At 38.7% G+C, this 16,622-nt stretch overlaps 1 protein-coding gene across 5 annotated transcripts in view; it reads left to right on the top strand.

The window, feature by feature from the left end:
• Positions 1 to 14,798, top strand: part of TNS3 (tensin 3) — a 246,082-nt gene extending 231,284 nt beyond the window's left edge. For all 5 annotated transcript variants that reach the window (XM_032182218.1, XM_032182221.1, XM_032182222.1 and 2 more), the window contains 6 exons: positions 2,393 to 2,470; positions 3,890 to 3,967; positions 8,041 to 8,209; positions 9,555 to 9,623; positions 9,781 to 9,807; positions 11,567 to 14,798. In XM_032182218.1, the coding sequence (XP_032038109.1) occupies positions 2,393 to 2,470; positions 3,890 to 3,967; positions 8,041 to 8,209; positions 9,555 to 9,623; positions 9,781 to 9,807; positions 11,567 to 11,711 (566 nt within the window). In that variant the 3' untranslated portion in view covers positions 11,712 to 14,798. The remainder of the gene's footprint in view (positions 1 to 2,392; positions 2,471 to 3,889; positions 3,968 to 8,040; positions 8,210 to 9,554; positions 9,624 to 9,780; positions 9,808 to 11,566) is intronic.
• The last annotated feature ends 1,824 nt before the right edge of the window (positions 14,799 to 16,622 follow it).

Below are 16,622 nucleotides of genomic sequence, written 5' to 3' on the forward strand. Positions count from 1 at the left end.
GCCAGGTCACCTGCACCTGTGTGGTCCCCTCTTCATGGGCTGCAGGTTCATCCCGGTGTCTGTTCTAGTTCCGTTCTCCACAGGCTGCAGCCTGCTTCAGGTCAGATCCACCTGCTCCACTGTGGTTTTCTCCACGGGCTGCAGTGTGGAAATTTGCTCCACTGTGGCACACCATGGGCTGCAGGGGGACAGCCTGCTCTGCCATGGTCCTCTCCACAGGCTGCAGGGGAACTTCTGCTGCGTGCGTGGAGCACCTCCTGCCCTCCTTCTGCACTGACCCTGGGGTCTGCAAGGCTGTTTCTCACGCCTTACTCTTCCAGCTGCTGTTGTGCAGCAGCTTTTTTTTTTTCTTTTTTTTTCTTTTTCTTCCTTTCTTAAATATGCTCTCACAGATGCACAATCAACATTGCTTATGGGCTCAGCTCTGTGCAGCAGTGGGTCCCTTTGGAGCTGGCTGGAGCTGGCTCTTATCTCACATGGGGCAGCTTCTGGATTCTTCTCACAGAAGTCGCACCTACAGCCCCCTGCTACCAAAACCTTGCCATGTAAACCCACTATACTTAGCTAGATGAATTTTGAGGGCCTTATTTATTCAGGACCTTTGCCTTATTTTGACCTGTACTATATTTATACAGTATAGCTAAAATGACAACAGAGTGGGACATTCACATAGAAAAAAGTGCATTATGGCATTTCAGCCTATGTAATATAATACAATAAAAGCTCATTACGCATTATAGTAAACAGCAGAATCCAGCTGCTCACTCATCCCTCCTCCTCAGTTGGACAGGTGAGGTAAATAGGATTACAAAGCTCGTGTGTCCAGATGAAGACAGGAAGATTGCTTACCAGTTACTACAGTGAGAAAACAGGTGTGACTTGGGGAAAATGGATTTAGTTTATTGCCAGTACATTCACGTAGTGAGAAACAAAAACAAACATTGAAATAACACCTTTCCTTCTGCCCTTTCTAAACTCAATTTCGCTTTTTCATCCCACATTCCTCAACTCCCATCCTACCCCAGGTGGAACAGGAGGGGATGGGGTTGGAATTTGGCCAGTACCTCTTTGCTACTCAGTTGACCTCAATAGGTCAATTCCTCTTTGCTACTTCTGCCATTTCCCACTTTTCACCTGCTGGATCATGGGTTCTTCTCATGGGCTGCCATCCTTCAGGAAAATAAAATCTGCTTCAATATGAGCTCTCCATAGGCTGCAGTTCTTTCAGAAAATACCCACTTGCTCTGGTGTGGGGTCATCCATGGGTGGCAGTGTGGTGGATGTCAGATCAGGCATATGGAGCAGCACCTTCTCTTCCTTCTCTGACCTTGGTCTTCCTTCTGCTGCATTGCACTCCTTTTGTTCTCTCCTTGCCTCTTTGCAGCTCTTTTTGCCCTTTCTTAAATACATTTCTGCAGAGGTGCCAACAGGTTGTCTGAGGGACTCATCCATGCCCTGTTGTGGGGCCATTGGAGCCAGCTGGAACTGGCATGGGGCAGCTCAGGCCTCTCCTTGTGCCCTCCTCTGCTACCAAACCTTACCATTTACACCCAATATATTTGTGAAGGAATTTCTACCATAAAACGTGCAAGTGTAAAATGACTAATTCTATTTGAAGTAAAGATGTATTGAATTTTGTCAGGGTATATGGTCTTACATGCTAATGATGAGGATGACTAACAGTTATTTTAATTGAAGCTAAGTCTGAATGGTAAAAGTGGTTAAAAAATATCAAAGTTTACGGCAGTAATTAAAAGAAAGAATTTAATAGAGAATATTATGTACATCATTGTTGCATTGGGTGGGGGAGCTTTTGTCTAGGCAATCTTTTATACCTTTATAAATATACAATAGAGGCACATGTAGCCAAAGCACTAGACAACAGAAGGTGGGTGGCTAAGAAGTAGAGCTCCTCACTCTTTCACTTCTTCATTGCATAGCATTGACCCCTTGTGCTCTTACTTTCTTCACAAGGTTTTACTATGTTTGCTACATTAAACCGTAGCAGAAATTAAGAGCATTGAAAGGAATTTACTGACATCCATATGTTATTGTTTGTATCATCTTTGCACTTTTTCCATTTGAAGCAGACATTTAGATTAGGATTTCAGTAATACATCTAAGCAAAGAAAGGGACTGTATAATTGTGATTAATGACTTTAGTTAAGTACGTACAACTGGGACAGCGCTGGGGAACACAAATCCACTTAAGTTGAGCAAAAAAGATCTTGGCTTAGATGCCAAGAAAGTATTTTTAAGGGAAACTTGTGTATGTGTGTGTGAAGGGGGATGGGGGCTTGGTCGATAAAATATTTGGAAGCCAGCATAACTGTTAAGTGTTATTTTTGTCCACCAAGTTAATCTTGTGTATCTTGTTAATTTCTGACCACAGGGAGTTTGACTGCTCTGGTATACCAGCATTCCATTACTCCACTGGCATTGCCCTGTAAGCTCCTCATCCCAGACAGAGGTATGCTTATTATAGTACAGAAGAGATGCTCAGCCAAGGCTTTGCTTCAAAGTTGTGAGCAGACTAGTACTATGATTTTGTAATCATTGTCATACGAGAGTCACAGAATTTAGCACAGTAATCTATCATGTAGGAAGACAAATGTATTTCTCAGATATAAAATTGCACCTCTATGAGGTTAGATGTAATCACTCATGCAGCTTGGGGTTACCACCCAGGGCTTCAGGGAACTCAAGTAGGTGAATGACAAAGTTCTGTGTATGATGCTGGCAGGAAGGAAGTAGCAGTTTACCCAGGTCCAAATATTGTTTAAGTAAATAATCAAGGAGCCTGTATTGTATCATGGGACTATAATTCTAATTTTGGTAATGATGATTTCATAAACCACTCTAAGACCACAGCAGAATACACCTATGCTTTCCCCATAATTCAGTCTGCTATTTTCCCACATGAAGTTAACACCAGATGTATTATTGAAATGTGAAACATCCTTGCTCTTTTCAGTTGAACTCTTCAAGCTTTTGTTAAAGATCATATGTCAGTGCTCCAACACAGCATTGACTCATGCAAATATATTAATGAAATCTTTTAGTGTAAAAGCGTGCAGTGGTATGTATGTGCAGAGATCTCTCTGTAAGGCTTGTTCTTGTCCTCCTTGGCTCTTACTGTTCTGGCAGAGGTATAGAACTGAAACTTTTGCCTTGTCCTGGATATCTTCCTCATTTGAATGTATTCAAAGTCAGTATATGTAATGTTAAATACAGCACTGGGAGATATTTTACACACTTTTATATAATTGAAATAGCATACAGATGTACAGTTTTCTCACTAATTTTAACAGAAGATTTAAAGGCAAGTATTCTACTGCTGCCTCTACAGTTTAGATATTTGTGTTCTACATAAGAATGAAGAAAAAAGAATGATGTTGTTGTCTTGCAAATCAAAAGACAATTAATTTATTTAATCTCAGAAACAAACTGTGTACCTGAATTACTGTGAAATATACAAATTACATAATTAAAATCTCACTATTTTGAAAACTTCAAGGTTGTTATGAGGCAATATAGTTCTTAATAGTTTTTTGTAATGTGGTAGCACTTCTGTACCTCTGGCATATCTATGTAATTGTGTCTGTGACTATTAGAAAATAAATGTTGAACATCTCTCCTGCAGCACTGGGGGTAAAAAATGATGCAGCACAAAAACAAAACAAAACAAAAACAATGAACAAACAAAGAAAAACAACAACAAAGCCACATGGCATGTGTGGTTATAGATGCAGGTACAAGATTGTTTAATGTTTCTGGCCAAGACTTACCTAGTACATGAAATCACATTTACAAAAGCTAGACTCATACTTGACCATGTGCATTGCTTGTCTATTCAAGTGCAAACATGGATAGTGTTTTCTGTTCTCAGATCCATTGGAAGAGATAGCAGAAACTTCTCCACAGACTGCTGCAAACTCAGCAACAGAACTTCTCAAACAGGGTGCAGGTTGGTAAACTTTCTCCTTGCATTTGACTGTCACTAAGTGTTATATTTTACAGGCTGGGAAAAACTGATGCTAAGACTGGACTGAAGGATGATTAAAGAGAACAGTTATATTTAGTGTTCTGTGCAGAAGTGTAAAGGGCACTGTGAGGATATGTACAAAGTTCCTTCTCTTTTCTGCAACTACCTTCTCAGTTGTGCAACCTTGTATCTGCTTTCCCATTGCGTGTCCCATGACAACTTGAGGTACTCTTGGGTTCGTTCCAGCACAGCAATTTGGAAGCAGTGACATTAATTTCATAGTGATAAACTTCGAGAAGATTTTTTCAACCTGCGTTCTGTAAAAGTTCGTGAACTATGAGGTCTGCAAATGGCAACAAATGAAAGTGTTCAGTAGGGTTAGAGTAGGGTTAAAGTTAGAAGTAAAAAACACTACTGAAAAATGCTTATCCACCAATAAATCTGAAACAAACAAACAGAAAAACCAAAAACATTACCATGTGCTTGATGATGCGTGCTGTTAGGAAATATCCAGTACCTTTTCCACTGGATGCTGTTTTATGGATTCTTATGCATACTGCAGTATCTGTTCTGCAAATTAAGTTGTATTGCTATGCTTTTATTGATATAACAGAAGAGCCCTGAAAAAGTTTCCACCAAATGATGTGATGCTGGGGACATGGCACTAGGGGACATGGTTTAGTGGGTGGTATTGGTAGTAGGGTGATGGTTGGACCAGATGATCTTGAAGGTCTCTTCTAACCTTAATGATTCTATGATTCTATGATCTAGTCCCATTACAGCAGGCGAATACACTATGTTTGACACTCTTCCTTGAGTTTAGCCTACAAGTGGAGCCACAATCAAAAATGTAGCAGCCAGGCGTGTCTTTATCAGAATGCTGCCTCATTGCCCTAACCTATTTTGGGGTGCTTCTGCATGGGGCACTTGCCAAGCTGAGCAGTTCTAGAGAGTGTGCGTGTTGCTCTTTGCTTATTCAGCAATTTGACTTAAAAATTTGCAGTATCACTTCAAATGCTCTAATCAAGCATTTGAGGCAATGGCTGGCCTTAGTGATGCCATGCCAGGAATGAGCACCTGTTGGCCTTTCCGTCTAACAGTGCTGATGGTGTTTGTTGTAGCCAACAGTGTAAAAGCCAAGGAAAATGAATTAAAAGACTTACCCTCTTGAAAACTCAGCAAAATGGGCACAAGTTATCCTTTTAGAAATGCTGGTTTCTATTTGGCAAGGCTTTTCAAATAAAAAGAAAAAGAAATAATTCTTACACCATTTGGGGCAGTATTCAGGTAACTCCTTATGGGGATTGTCACATCATGGATCATTTGGGAATATATATTTTTTAGTGTATATATATATATATATATTTTTTTTTTTGTCTTGTTGGTTTTGTTTTTAAACAAGGAGTTGGAACATGATTAGGTAAAATAGGTAGGAGATACTGTCAGTCTTTTACCTTGACACATTATTTCCCACTGATTTTCTGTGTTTCAGAGACCCCTATCCAGTCAACAGCTTTCCAGTTGTCGAGTTCCTCACTGAGACATGTAAACTATTTCTTGTCCAAACATATAAGCTTGTGTGGGCACCTGTAGTTTAGTCAAATAAGATGCAGTTTTTCCCTGCCAAACATTTCCATACCATTATCCACCTCACCTTTTTCTCACTGCACAAGCAAAAAAAGATGTTTTTCCTAGAATGATGATTTATATAGCTGCCTGAAAAACCTAATAGCCATTTCCAATCGTTATCTAAATGCAGAAGCTAACCTACAAATCCCAGAGAGTGACAACTATACAGATAAGTGGCTTTTCCCCAGAACAGACCTTGTTTTATTAACTTTCCTGTTTGATAGCCAAATTTTGTGCCTCAGATAAGTCCAAATTCTTCATATCTGTTTCCACTAGTAGAGTGAAGGGATTTAGTGTTCTGGACAAAGCACATTCCCAGTATAAAAGTAGCACAGGATACTCAAGCTGGCCATATTGCATAGCTATCAGTGCTAGCACAGACATGACTACAAATGCCACCCGTGAAAGATAAGAGCAGCAATTTTACAGGAAAGATACAAACATCTTCCTTTCATTCTAGCTTTGAATACAGTTTCTGTGGGATTGCTGTCATTTGATAACCCATCAACTGTCTAGATCAGGCTGTACATGATGTTCTGAAGTGAGAAATATTTAGCCTTTCTCACCATCTTTCATTTTCTGTACTCTACTTTTTAATCTGACATTTTTGCACTTTCCAGAACTTTAGAAAAAGATACAATTTACTATTGTTGTGCTATGCTAGTAAAGGAATCTACTGTATTTATTGACTGCTTTTGAGCTATCACACTGATGGCAATCTAGACAGCAAGGTTGGCTAGGTCATGTAGAAGGTCTCTTGACAGCAGTGAAATGGCTGTTGCAAAGGAAGTGAAACCCTTTATATGAGCCTCAAAAGGGGTGAGGAACGTGGCTGGGGAACAAGGCAAGCTTCCTTTGGTGGAAAAAGCTCAGAGCTTTAATGAAGAGCTTTTTAGGTCTGTACTAAACGTACACAGTAATGATGTGAGAATAAGAAAATTTATGGTTTGGAATGTTATTCACAAGTTTGGGTAGACATGGCAGTATGCAATTTAGTGAAGAAGGCCTCTCTGTATGAAGTGTATAGTGATTGATTCAGACAAAGCTATTGAAACTAGCACGCCAATGCACAAATACATTTCCAAATCCTTTCACTTACAAATCAAATAAATCAAATCTCTGGATCCCTTCTTTCACTGACAACCTCCAGAGCTTGAAGTTACTGGGCTAATAGCCATGCTGGAATCAAACTTACACTTATGCAGTCTGCAAATTGATGATTACCTAACTGTTTTGAAAGTGTCGGTGTCCAGCTGTGTATTTCATGTAGATAGTAATAAGAAAAGGCTTTAATCAAATTACAGAATAGCCATATGAAAAGAGGAACTTTTTCATTTAATCTTTGCTTTCACAGTAAGGTTGGCAAGCCAGGCTAAACTGATAATTAATCGAATAATAGCATAGTAATTTGCACACACCTGCTGCCAGAGTTGTAAATTCTTTCTTTACACAGATGTTTTAACCAAAACACAAAGTCTGTTGGTATCAGTGTTCAGTTACGTAAGTGTTTAATTATTTCTAGTGTTGTAGAATAAGACTAAGAGAACTTTTCAATTTCAAAAATGTTATTAATCTGCTTGTAACTTCGACTTCACACAAGTTGGAAGTAATTAATCATGCAAATACTTCTTTTAATACTATACAACCTTCATAATTAATACTATATAATATTGTATGTCATTTTTACTGTATAATACTGTATATTGTGATACAGTATTATAGTACTATTATATAATGCCACATAATATTAATATTTACTGCCCTATTGGTCACTGCAGATTTGTTTTGAGGCCAGATTAAAAAATAAATTAACTGTTTGGTAGCTTTAGAAACCAGTGAGCTAGTTTTTATAGAGATATACCAGAAGATACTAATATCTGTAGGAGAAGAAAAGGGCTCCTAAAATAAATGCATGCAGAGGTAAAGAATCAACCTAATATATTGAGTAGTTAATTCAATTTGGAAGTTGCTTTGTTTGCCCTAAAATTACTGAACATACAAAGCACTATGGAATTATTGAGATGAATTTTGCAGCAATCCTCAGTTCTGTGAGGGGAGAAGACTGTTACTGTCTTGCTAAACAAGTGACTGGTTTTCTTTGAAGGTAACAAGCACAATTTGAAAGTGTGAAATGTATCGATTTATACTGAAGAAAATATATATTTTCTCATTGGCTGTTGTAACTGAATTAAGAACAATGGGGCAGTAAAAGACTCCAAAAATGAACTCCAGAATTATCATCTTAAACTATGAAGCAACAGTGAGACATGGTGAAGTACAAATAGATTTGTTGTTTTTTTGTCAATCTTCTGTGTTCACTTTGTAAAGGTGGAAATTTTCCATTTTATTTGGTGGTGTTCAGAAAATTCCTGTCTGCTTTCTTTGATGTAATGACTTCCCAAAGTCTTTCCCATCTTTCATTACAGCGTGTAATGTTTGGTATCTGAATTCGGTGGAGATGGAGTCCCTCACAGGCTATCAGGCAGTACAGAAAGCCTTGAGTTTGACGCTGATGCAAGATCCTTCTCCCATCTCAACTGTTGTCCATTTCAAGGTGTCTGCACAGGGAATCACACTGACAGATAATCAAAGAAAGTAAGCAAAAGAAGAATGGGGAGAGAGTATCTGTCCGTGTCTCCAACAAATGTCACTTGTTTTTCTAGTTATTTTCTGCAGTCTCTGTTTCAGAGACTAATCATAGATTAGGAGACTACGGAGTATCATTAAAGACTAAATCATATATTAAGATTGCATAAAGAACAACAATGTTTGCTATCCCTCGAGGTTGCCAGAAGCCTGCAGTACTGGAGGATGAATATTTTAAGATGTAGGCATTTCTTCCACATGGCAGTTTCTGTCTCTGGAAGGTTACTTTGCCATGGCATTTTTTTCATTGTAGTTATTTTATAGAAAAAGGGAAAGTAATGCCTTTGGAGCATTTGATACTCAGTCTATTCAGTGAAGTAATTTATCTTCACAGTATCCTTCACCAGTATAACTGAACAGAGCTGGACTGAGCAGACACTGTGTATTGCCAGTATTTGAAATAGCGCTTTGGATAGCCTAGTACATGTGAACTACTATGATAAAAAAATAATTTATATTCACTCTGTACTGCATGCTATTAGGGCTACTAAAAAGTATCTCAATTTGAAAACTGATCATTATAGTGGAGGGATGACAGGAAATTATTATGGGTTAAAAAAAAAAGGCGAGACTTCCTAGTTCCATGGGTTCTAAAACCATTTGTAGCAGATCAAAGACAAAACCTTAAATCATAAAACCTAGGAATCCTTATATTTAGAATCTTAATATAATCAAATAATTCACAAGTTCCAAGACTCTGTATTTCCCGCTGATACAATATATAAGCGGTTAAAAAAAAATCATACTTCTAGTTCTTTTTCTTTGCTTAAGGGTCGGATTTGTTATGGTCCAAAACTTAAAGTTACTCTTTTAAATATGGATTGATTTAGTTGGAGCAGTTCATGGAGAGGGACTCTTTACCAAGGAATGTAGTGATAGGGAAATAGGTAAAAGCTTTAAACTAAAAAATGGCAGACTTAGATGAGATATTAGGGAGAAATTCTTCCTAATGAGGGTTGTGAGGCACTGGAACAGGTTGCTGAGAAAAGTTGTGGATGCCCCATCCCTCTAAGTGTTGAAGGCCAGGTTGAATGGGGCTTTGGGCAACCTGATTTAGTGGGAAGTGTCCCTGCCCATGGCAGTGGGATTGAAATTAGATGATGTTTAAGGTCCCTTCCAAAGGAAACCATTCTATGACTCATATGGCTTTAAAACTGTGACTCAGAGATAATAAAAGCTATATATTGCCATTATTAAATATAGACTAAATGTGGTTGATTTTTCAGATCTGTTTATTGTTTTAAATTTTAAACATCTTAACTATTTCTAAAATATTTTATTTCCTCCTCTTCAGACTCTTCTTTCGGCGACATTATCCAGCCAACACTGTTATTTTCTGTGCCTTGGATCCACAAGACAGAAAGTAAGCAAGACAAGTACTATTTCTAATGCGTTATTTGTATTATTATCTACAAACAAACAAAAAAAACCCACACAACAAAAACTAACGGAAGTGTCATTTTATTTCTCCATTTTTTTTTCTTTTATTTTTTTCTCATTTCTTTCTTATGGACGTCAAGATGGATGAAAGATGGCCTTTCTGCAAAGTAAGTTGAACCTGAGTCTCTTGTAACTGAATGTTTTAGGAATATCATTACAGTGATCAGTTTGTAAGTTTTCTAGTTATCTTTGTCACAGATGGAGAAGGGAAAGCAGAATGGTAAAACTCTTTGTCCATTGCAGTTAGACTCAATTTAGTTCATCAGCAATTCTGCAAGTTATAGCCTAATTAAGTGATGGTTGGATGGTTGGAACCAGACTTAGTATGGTTTGTTTACGTTGCAGGTCTGTGATTTGTGTAAAGTTTCAGAAATGAAAACAGCCATTTGCTATTCAGTTGAGTGTCACTTAGCCACTAAAAGTAACTGAAGCTTACTTGTTTCACACAGACTGTTGGCTTAAAAAAAAAAAAAAATCCGCCCCCGAAAGCACATACATGAAAACAATCCTAACAATACTAGTGTCTGACATAAATATATAATTATCAGTGGACTGAAAAGTGTTTTCATTTAAATACCAACATCACTGTCTCCTTCCTGACACCTTTCTACTTGCACCAACACACACCTCTCACCACACCAAATGCCCCAACTCAAAGATAGGTAAGTGAACAGCAGTACTGAGTCAGCTTAAATGTATCTTCAGAGTTGGTAGCATGACACTGACAGCAAACAAGACATGATGCAAACCAGAAAGAGTAGAAGAAAGGGGATAGTATGCTTACCTGATTCTGGCCATCCTGAGCCACTGAGGTAGGAGCTTCAGATTTGGCTGGTGTGGTCCATGGATTAGTATTAAAGGGAGGGTAGGGACAGGTGACATTATAGGCTGGAGGGAAGGGATGCCATCCAGCAGGACCTTGACAGGCTTGAGAGGAGGGCCTATGTGAACCTCATGAAGCTGAACAAAGCTAAGTACAATGTCCTGGAGCTGGAGCAATCCCAATCAGAAATACAGACTGCCCAGAGAATGGATATGGGGGTATTAGTTGACGAGAAGCTCAACGTGAGCTGTCAATATGGGATTGTAGCCCAGAAAGCCAACCGTATCCTGGACTGCATCAGAAGTGTGGCCAGCAGGTTGAGGGAGGTTGTTCTCCCCCTCTACTCTGCTCCTGTGTGACCACACCTGAAGGACTGTGTTCAGCTCTGGGGCCCCCAGCACAAGGACGTGGAAGTATTATAATGAGTCCCAGGGAGGGCCATGAGAACGATCAGAGGGCTGGAGCACCTCTCCTATGAAGAGAGGCTGAGAGAGTTGGGGTTGTTCAGCCTGGAGAAGAGAAGGCTCCAGGGAGACCTTATAACACACTTCTGAGACCTAAAGGGGGCCTACAGGAAAGCAGGGGAGGGATTCTTTGTCAGGGGGTGTAGTGATATGGTAAGGAGTAGTGTCTTTAAACTAAAAGTGGGTAGATCTAGATTAGATATTTGGAAGACATTCTTTACTCCGAGGGTGGTGAAGCACTGGAACAGGTTGCCCAGAGAAGCTGTGGATGCCCCATCCCTTGAAGTGTTTAAGGCCAGGTTGAATGGGGCTTTGAGCAAGCTGGTCTAGTGTAAAGTGTCCCTGCCTATGGCAGGGAGGTTGGAACTAGGTGATCTTTAAGTTCTCTTGCAACCCAAACCATTCTGTGATTTGGACCACTGTTTTTAGCTGTCACACAGTACCTTGTCCTTTACGTCAGATGCAATATGATTTGTGCATTTGTCCTGGGTCTTTTGGTTTCTACAGTATCTTTTTTGCTTTATGAAATGAGACAATGTCTGTCTGTTCTCTGACACAGTGTGATTGTTGCCCTTGCAGAGTATTTGGGTTTGTTGCCAGGAAGCAAGGCAGCGCCACAGACAATGTGTGCCACCTATTTGCAGAGCATGATCCAGAGCAACCTGCCAGCGCCATTGTGAACTTTGTATCAAAGGTCATGATCGGATCGCAGAAGAAGATGTAACACCCTTCCAGTGCTGACTCAGAGCTCTTCGCTGACTTCATTGAAGGAAAGTGCTGTGAGAAGAAGTCTGTTCAGCAGCAATGTTATACCCAAGAAGGAAAGCAGAGGACAGTCTCTCTGCATTATATTTGCAAGAGTTCAGTCTTTTCTTTGAAGATGACTCTTACTTAGCAAAGCATTATTTGTTTCTTTTTATTTCAAAGGACAGAGCAAAAGAAGCTGTTTGCCACCCAAACCCATGTAGCCCATACCTGAATGAAGCATAAATGAAAAGCTTTTCTCCTGAAGGATTTCTAATATATGTTCACATGCGATTTCTCATCACTTATTGGAGCACAAATATTCACTCACTAGACTGTGCTACCTTTTAGTGCAGCAAATGTTTCATATAACCTCCACAAAGAAACTTGCCATAGTTGCATCAATGGTAGCTATACGCCTTGCAAACATGTTCTTGAGAGAATGATGGTCTGAGGAGACCATTTGCTATAGTCTTCATCTTTATGTGAATCAGTGATGGGAACTGAATGGAAGAGGGGGAATATGTATGTGAAAAGAAGGCTTGTGCAAGTTGATCTCTGCTTAGAAAGGAACGGCAATGTGGAATATTCAGGGAGATTGCTCTGTATTTAGTGTAAGCAAGGCTGGGCAGTTCTAACTTGAATCATTTTAAATAGGGAAGAGGTGGCAGAAAAAACACATCAGTTGCATGGAAATGTATTCTGTGTTTGTCTTTTTTCTGTATTTTTTATACTAAGAGCTAAGGGAAGATACTGTGTTTTAATAATTGCAGGATAAAAATGAGGGAAAAACAAATAAAATTTTATAATTTATATATTTTTGCTGGTACCAAATTATTTATAGTAAATCTCAGATCTTGATATATCATGTAGATATCCTTAAACAAGAATGTTGTGCTTTGCCCTTTCGCAGTATTTTACATAAGTAAAAGTGTGTATAGCATGTGCCTTGCTGTAGACAATAGAGTTTCATATTTTGACTTTTGTCTTACTGTGTGACAAGCTACTACCTGTTTCCATGTCTCCTTGTAATACTATTTTGGTAGTAACATTTGTTCCCCCTTTGAATACTTATGTAAATGTTTTTTTTTAGTCCCCTTTTTATTGAACTTTTGGGGCTATGTTTTTAATTTTCTATTAATCTGTAGGAATTATTTTTATGCTTTATAGAGACAAGAGATCCAGAAGGAATTTATTTTGTTACTCTCTCCCATCTCTTGAGATCATTTGTTTCATAGTTTGTACAGCTGTCACACCTGTACATATCTTTGTATATTTTTCTAAACAAATCCGAATTTTCAATGCACAACAAAATGTTAATTAGCTTTACAGCAATGATAAATTACAGGAAATGGATAAAGTAGGTTAGAGCGGAAATCTTCACAAGGAAGGTAAGCTTTCACAAGGAGGTCTACTGTATAATTCCCATTCACAAAAGAACAGTTCTAGACCTCCATATCAGAACTGAGGGTAATAAAGCAACTGCAGAGTAACAGTACTGAAAGTTTCATTGCCTCTGTTTCTTTCATGTGTGGTAGTCAACATTACGTTAATAACCTAAGGTTTAAAGTGACGTGCTGAATTGAGCGTACTGGATGCATGAGGCACTGGGTTAACTAGTAACTGTATCCACTTTGTGTATTTAATCCTGTCATCCTCTTTTCCTAAATAATGGCTAAACCAAGTGGAAAACACTAGGCTGTATGGTAAGAATGTTCCACCAATCTGAACTATGTTTGTTGTACGTTTATGTAAAGTACACTTGTATAAATGATGATCTGTTTTTCATTAATAGCTTTCTTCCTGATTTCCCTGATTTATTAGGACCATGGAAACATTATTCAGTGACCACAGCAAAAAATACTACTGAATTGTTTAGTTAACAGTTTTGTATAAATAACTATATTGGAGGTAGGGTGGGGGTGGAGGATGGGACAGAAAAGACAGGTTAAGGATTTGAAGTTCAATGTATTTGGACCAGGAAGTGGCGTATTAGTAACAGTGGGCATTGGGTGTTGCAGAAGGGTGAAGCAATCCAAAGCATTGTAGCTACCATTGAAGCAACAAAGGCAAGTGCCACTGATTTTTACCAAATAATTCTGTTCTTCTGACACAGAGGTATTAAATGGTGTTTATGTACTATCCACGCTATTTAAATGGTGTTTATGTACTTTCCAAAAATGCAGTTCTTATTTCTAGGAACTTTGATTCTTTTGAAACGTGGGAAGTTTCCTTTTAGTATTCTTCTGGTGTACCAAGAACCCAATTGCCTAATCTAGTCAGCCAGCTGGAACCCAGTGAATTTAATCAGCTGGCATCTCAATTAGATTGTCAGTTTTCCTAGTAGAAAAATTTTATGCAATAAATCTGATATGCTGTAAGCATTCAAATGAGAAGGAAATTTTTATATTTTTTCACTTTTGTAGGTGACATTTAAATTTCAGCGTGTCTTATTAGACACCAAGTGTTGACATTTGGGCTGAAAATATATCATATGTTTTCCCCATATATTGTCATTTCCATTTGAGGCTTTATTTTTTATTCCTAATGTGTTCTTAAGGCCTGCTGAATTCAGGAACATGAGGAAATGAATGCTGCCACTCTTGGTGGTGTTTTCTGGGAGTTCAGATCTATTTGGTAAGTAGGAAAAAGAAGTTGCCCTGTTTCTAAGGGAGTTTTTCTATTATGCATTCCTTTGGATGGTAAATTGTCACATGCTTTTGCTTTTTAAAGAATTAAAAATTGCAGAAAGCAAAACAGTTCAGTATGTACCATTGTGTAGTGTATGTAGACGGATATTCATGAAACTTATGTTCATGGCAAATACAAGATGAAATAATTAATACAGCACTTGCTTTCCAAGGTTTTTGGTAGATGTGTATATGCAGTTTCATGACTAATGCCAGCAAGTTGACACATGTATTTAGCCAGGCTCCTATTAACCTGCTTATTAAATATACTATTATCTTACAGTGTTATACTACAAAAATACTAAGTGTCATGTTTTTAATTACATGGTTCCCATGTATCCAACATTATCATTAAAATTTTATGTTTCCTTCTTGTATTTACCTTCTAAAATAGTGATTTTTGGGGTCTTTTTCTTCAAACTGTAAAGCAGCAAAAGGTCTCCAGTATGTAAATGAATGTTCTATAAATTCTTTGTATAGTCATTTTCTCTTTTCTTCAGATATTCAGATTATAATAAAATTATGAAAGTGAAATTGCACAATACAATGTTACAGGACAGTCTGTTCTAAAATAAAATTACTTTCTTGCATTCAAAACCAATTAACGACAGAAATCTTAATGAAGTGAGAACAGGCTGCATGCAGAAGTAAGGGTGTAACTTTGTTTTTTACAGATTTCGTTCAGGAATCTGACTCCACAAAATTCTGTGGAGTCTGAGTTGCTCAAGTCTAGTCAGAGCATGTGATTTTCCTAGATCTTTTGCTTTTAAAAGAATACAAAAGTGCCTTTTGCCTGCATTGTGTATTTCATTATAAGAAGGATGAATATATGATGTCACCTTCTGAGATGTCTGTACCCATTTAAATGACGCCAGTGTAGCCACTGTTCCTCTACCATGACTACACTGGAAAAACTTCCAGAGAAGTGGAGGTTGGGAGGTGTGGGTGGGTGGAGTGGGGGTACCAGTATCTAAGCCCTGACTGAAAGAGTTATCTGAGTACAAAATCTGTGCATCAGCCGCACATAGAAGATGTTGAATTATATACATATTTTATTAGGATTATTTCTGAGAGTGATAAACTCTGGTATATCATGCTAATACATTTTTCTGTGAGGTGTTGGCTGGCAGGAATTTTTCATTAAGTATGCTTGGCTGTCATTCATTGCTACAGACCATTGTGAGGTTTATGCGTAGGTGTGACGTTAGAGAATTAATAGCAAAGTCATTTATCAGAATGCATTATAATGTGGAACAGATGACAAGTAAACTATAGTACAGTGGATCTTCTGTGTCAGAGTCCAGTTTTCTATTGAAATTCCATTCTTGAATTCAGATATATTTGTGCACACATATACAGGTATTGCTCCACTTCGAAGGCTGCTCTGGGGTCTCTTTGCTCCAGTGCATAAAAATCTTCTTTTAATATTCATTTTAACTGTATTCACAACTAATTTACAGAATCAGAGAAATACAGAATGGGCAGGGTTGGAAGGGACCTCTGAAGATCATCTAATCCAACCCTCTTGCCAAGCAGGATCACCTAGAGAAGATTGTGTAGGATGGCATCCAGGTGGGTTTTGAATATCTCCAGAGAAGATATTCCAGAGAATATCTCCACAGCCTCCCTGGGCAACCTGTTCCAGTGCCTCACCACCCTTCTACAGTGACTGGCTCCATCTTCTTGACACCGTTCCCTCAAATATTTATACATGTTAATGAGTGCTACCCTCAGTCTTCTGCCTCTCTGGGCAACCTCTTCCAGTGCTCTGTCACCCTCACAGTAAAGAAGTGCCCTCTCATATTCAGCCAGAACCTCCTGTGCTTCAGTTTGTGCCCGTTGCCTCTTGTCCTGTTGCTGGGCACTACTGAAAAGATCGGCTTCACCAAGGTGCTTGAATTAGTATACAGGCACCCTAGAGAGGCTCCCCCAGCGTGCTGAGTTTCCAGAAAGAGTTTTGGGGTTTCCCCGTAATGGTGCCTTGTAGGCACTTCCTTGCTCACATGCTGGAGGTGACCCCACACCAGCTCTGTTCTGTTGATTTTGTGATATCTTTCAATCACATCACTTCAGGCACTTTTGTCATCAACCCTGTCCATCACTCCCTCACAGGGCTGCTGGTAGTTCTCTCTGTGTCCTCTCATTTCTGGTGTAAAACCCTCTTTTTAAAGGCACTCATCCTACTGGAAAAAATACCTTTG

The sequence above is a fragment of the Aythya fuligula genome, chromosome 2 (assembly GCF_009819795.1).
Source record: "Aythya fuligula isolate bAytFul2 chromosome 2, bAytFul2.pri, whole genome shotgun sequence".
In the NCBI taxonomy this organism is placed as follows: domain Eukaryota; kingdom Metazoa; phylum Chordata; class Aves; order Anseriformes; family Anatidae; genus Aythya; species Aythya fuligula.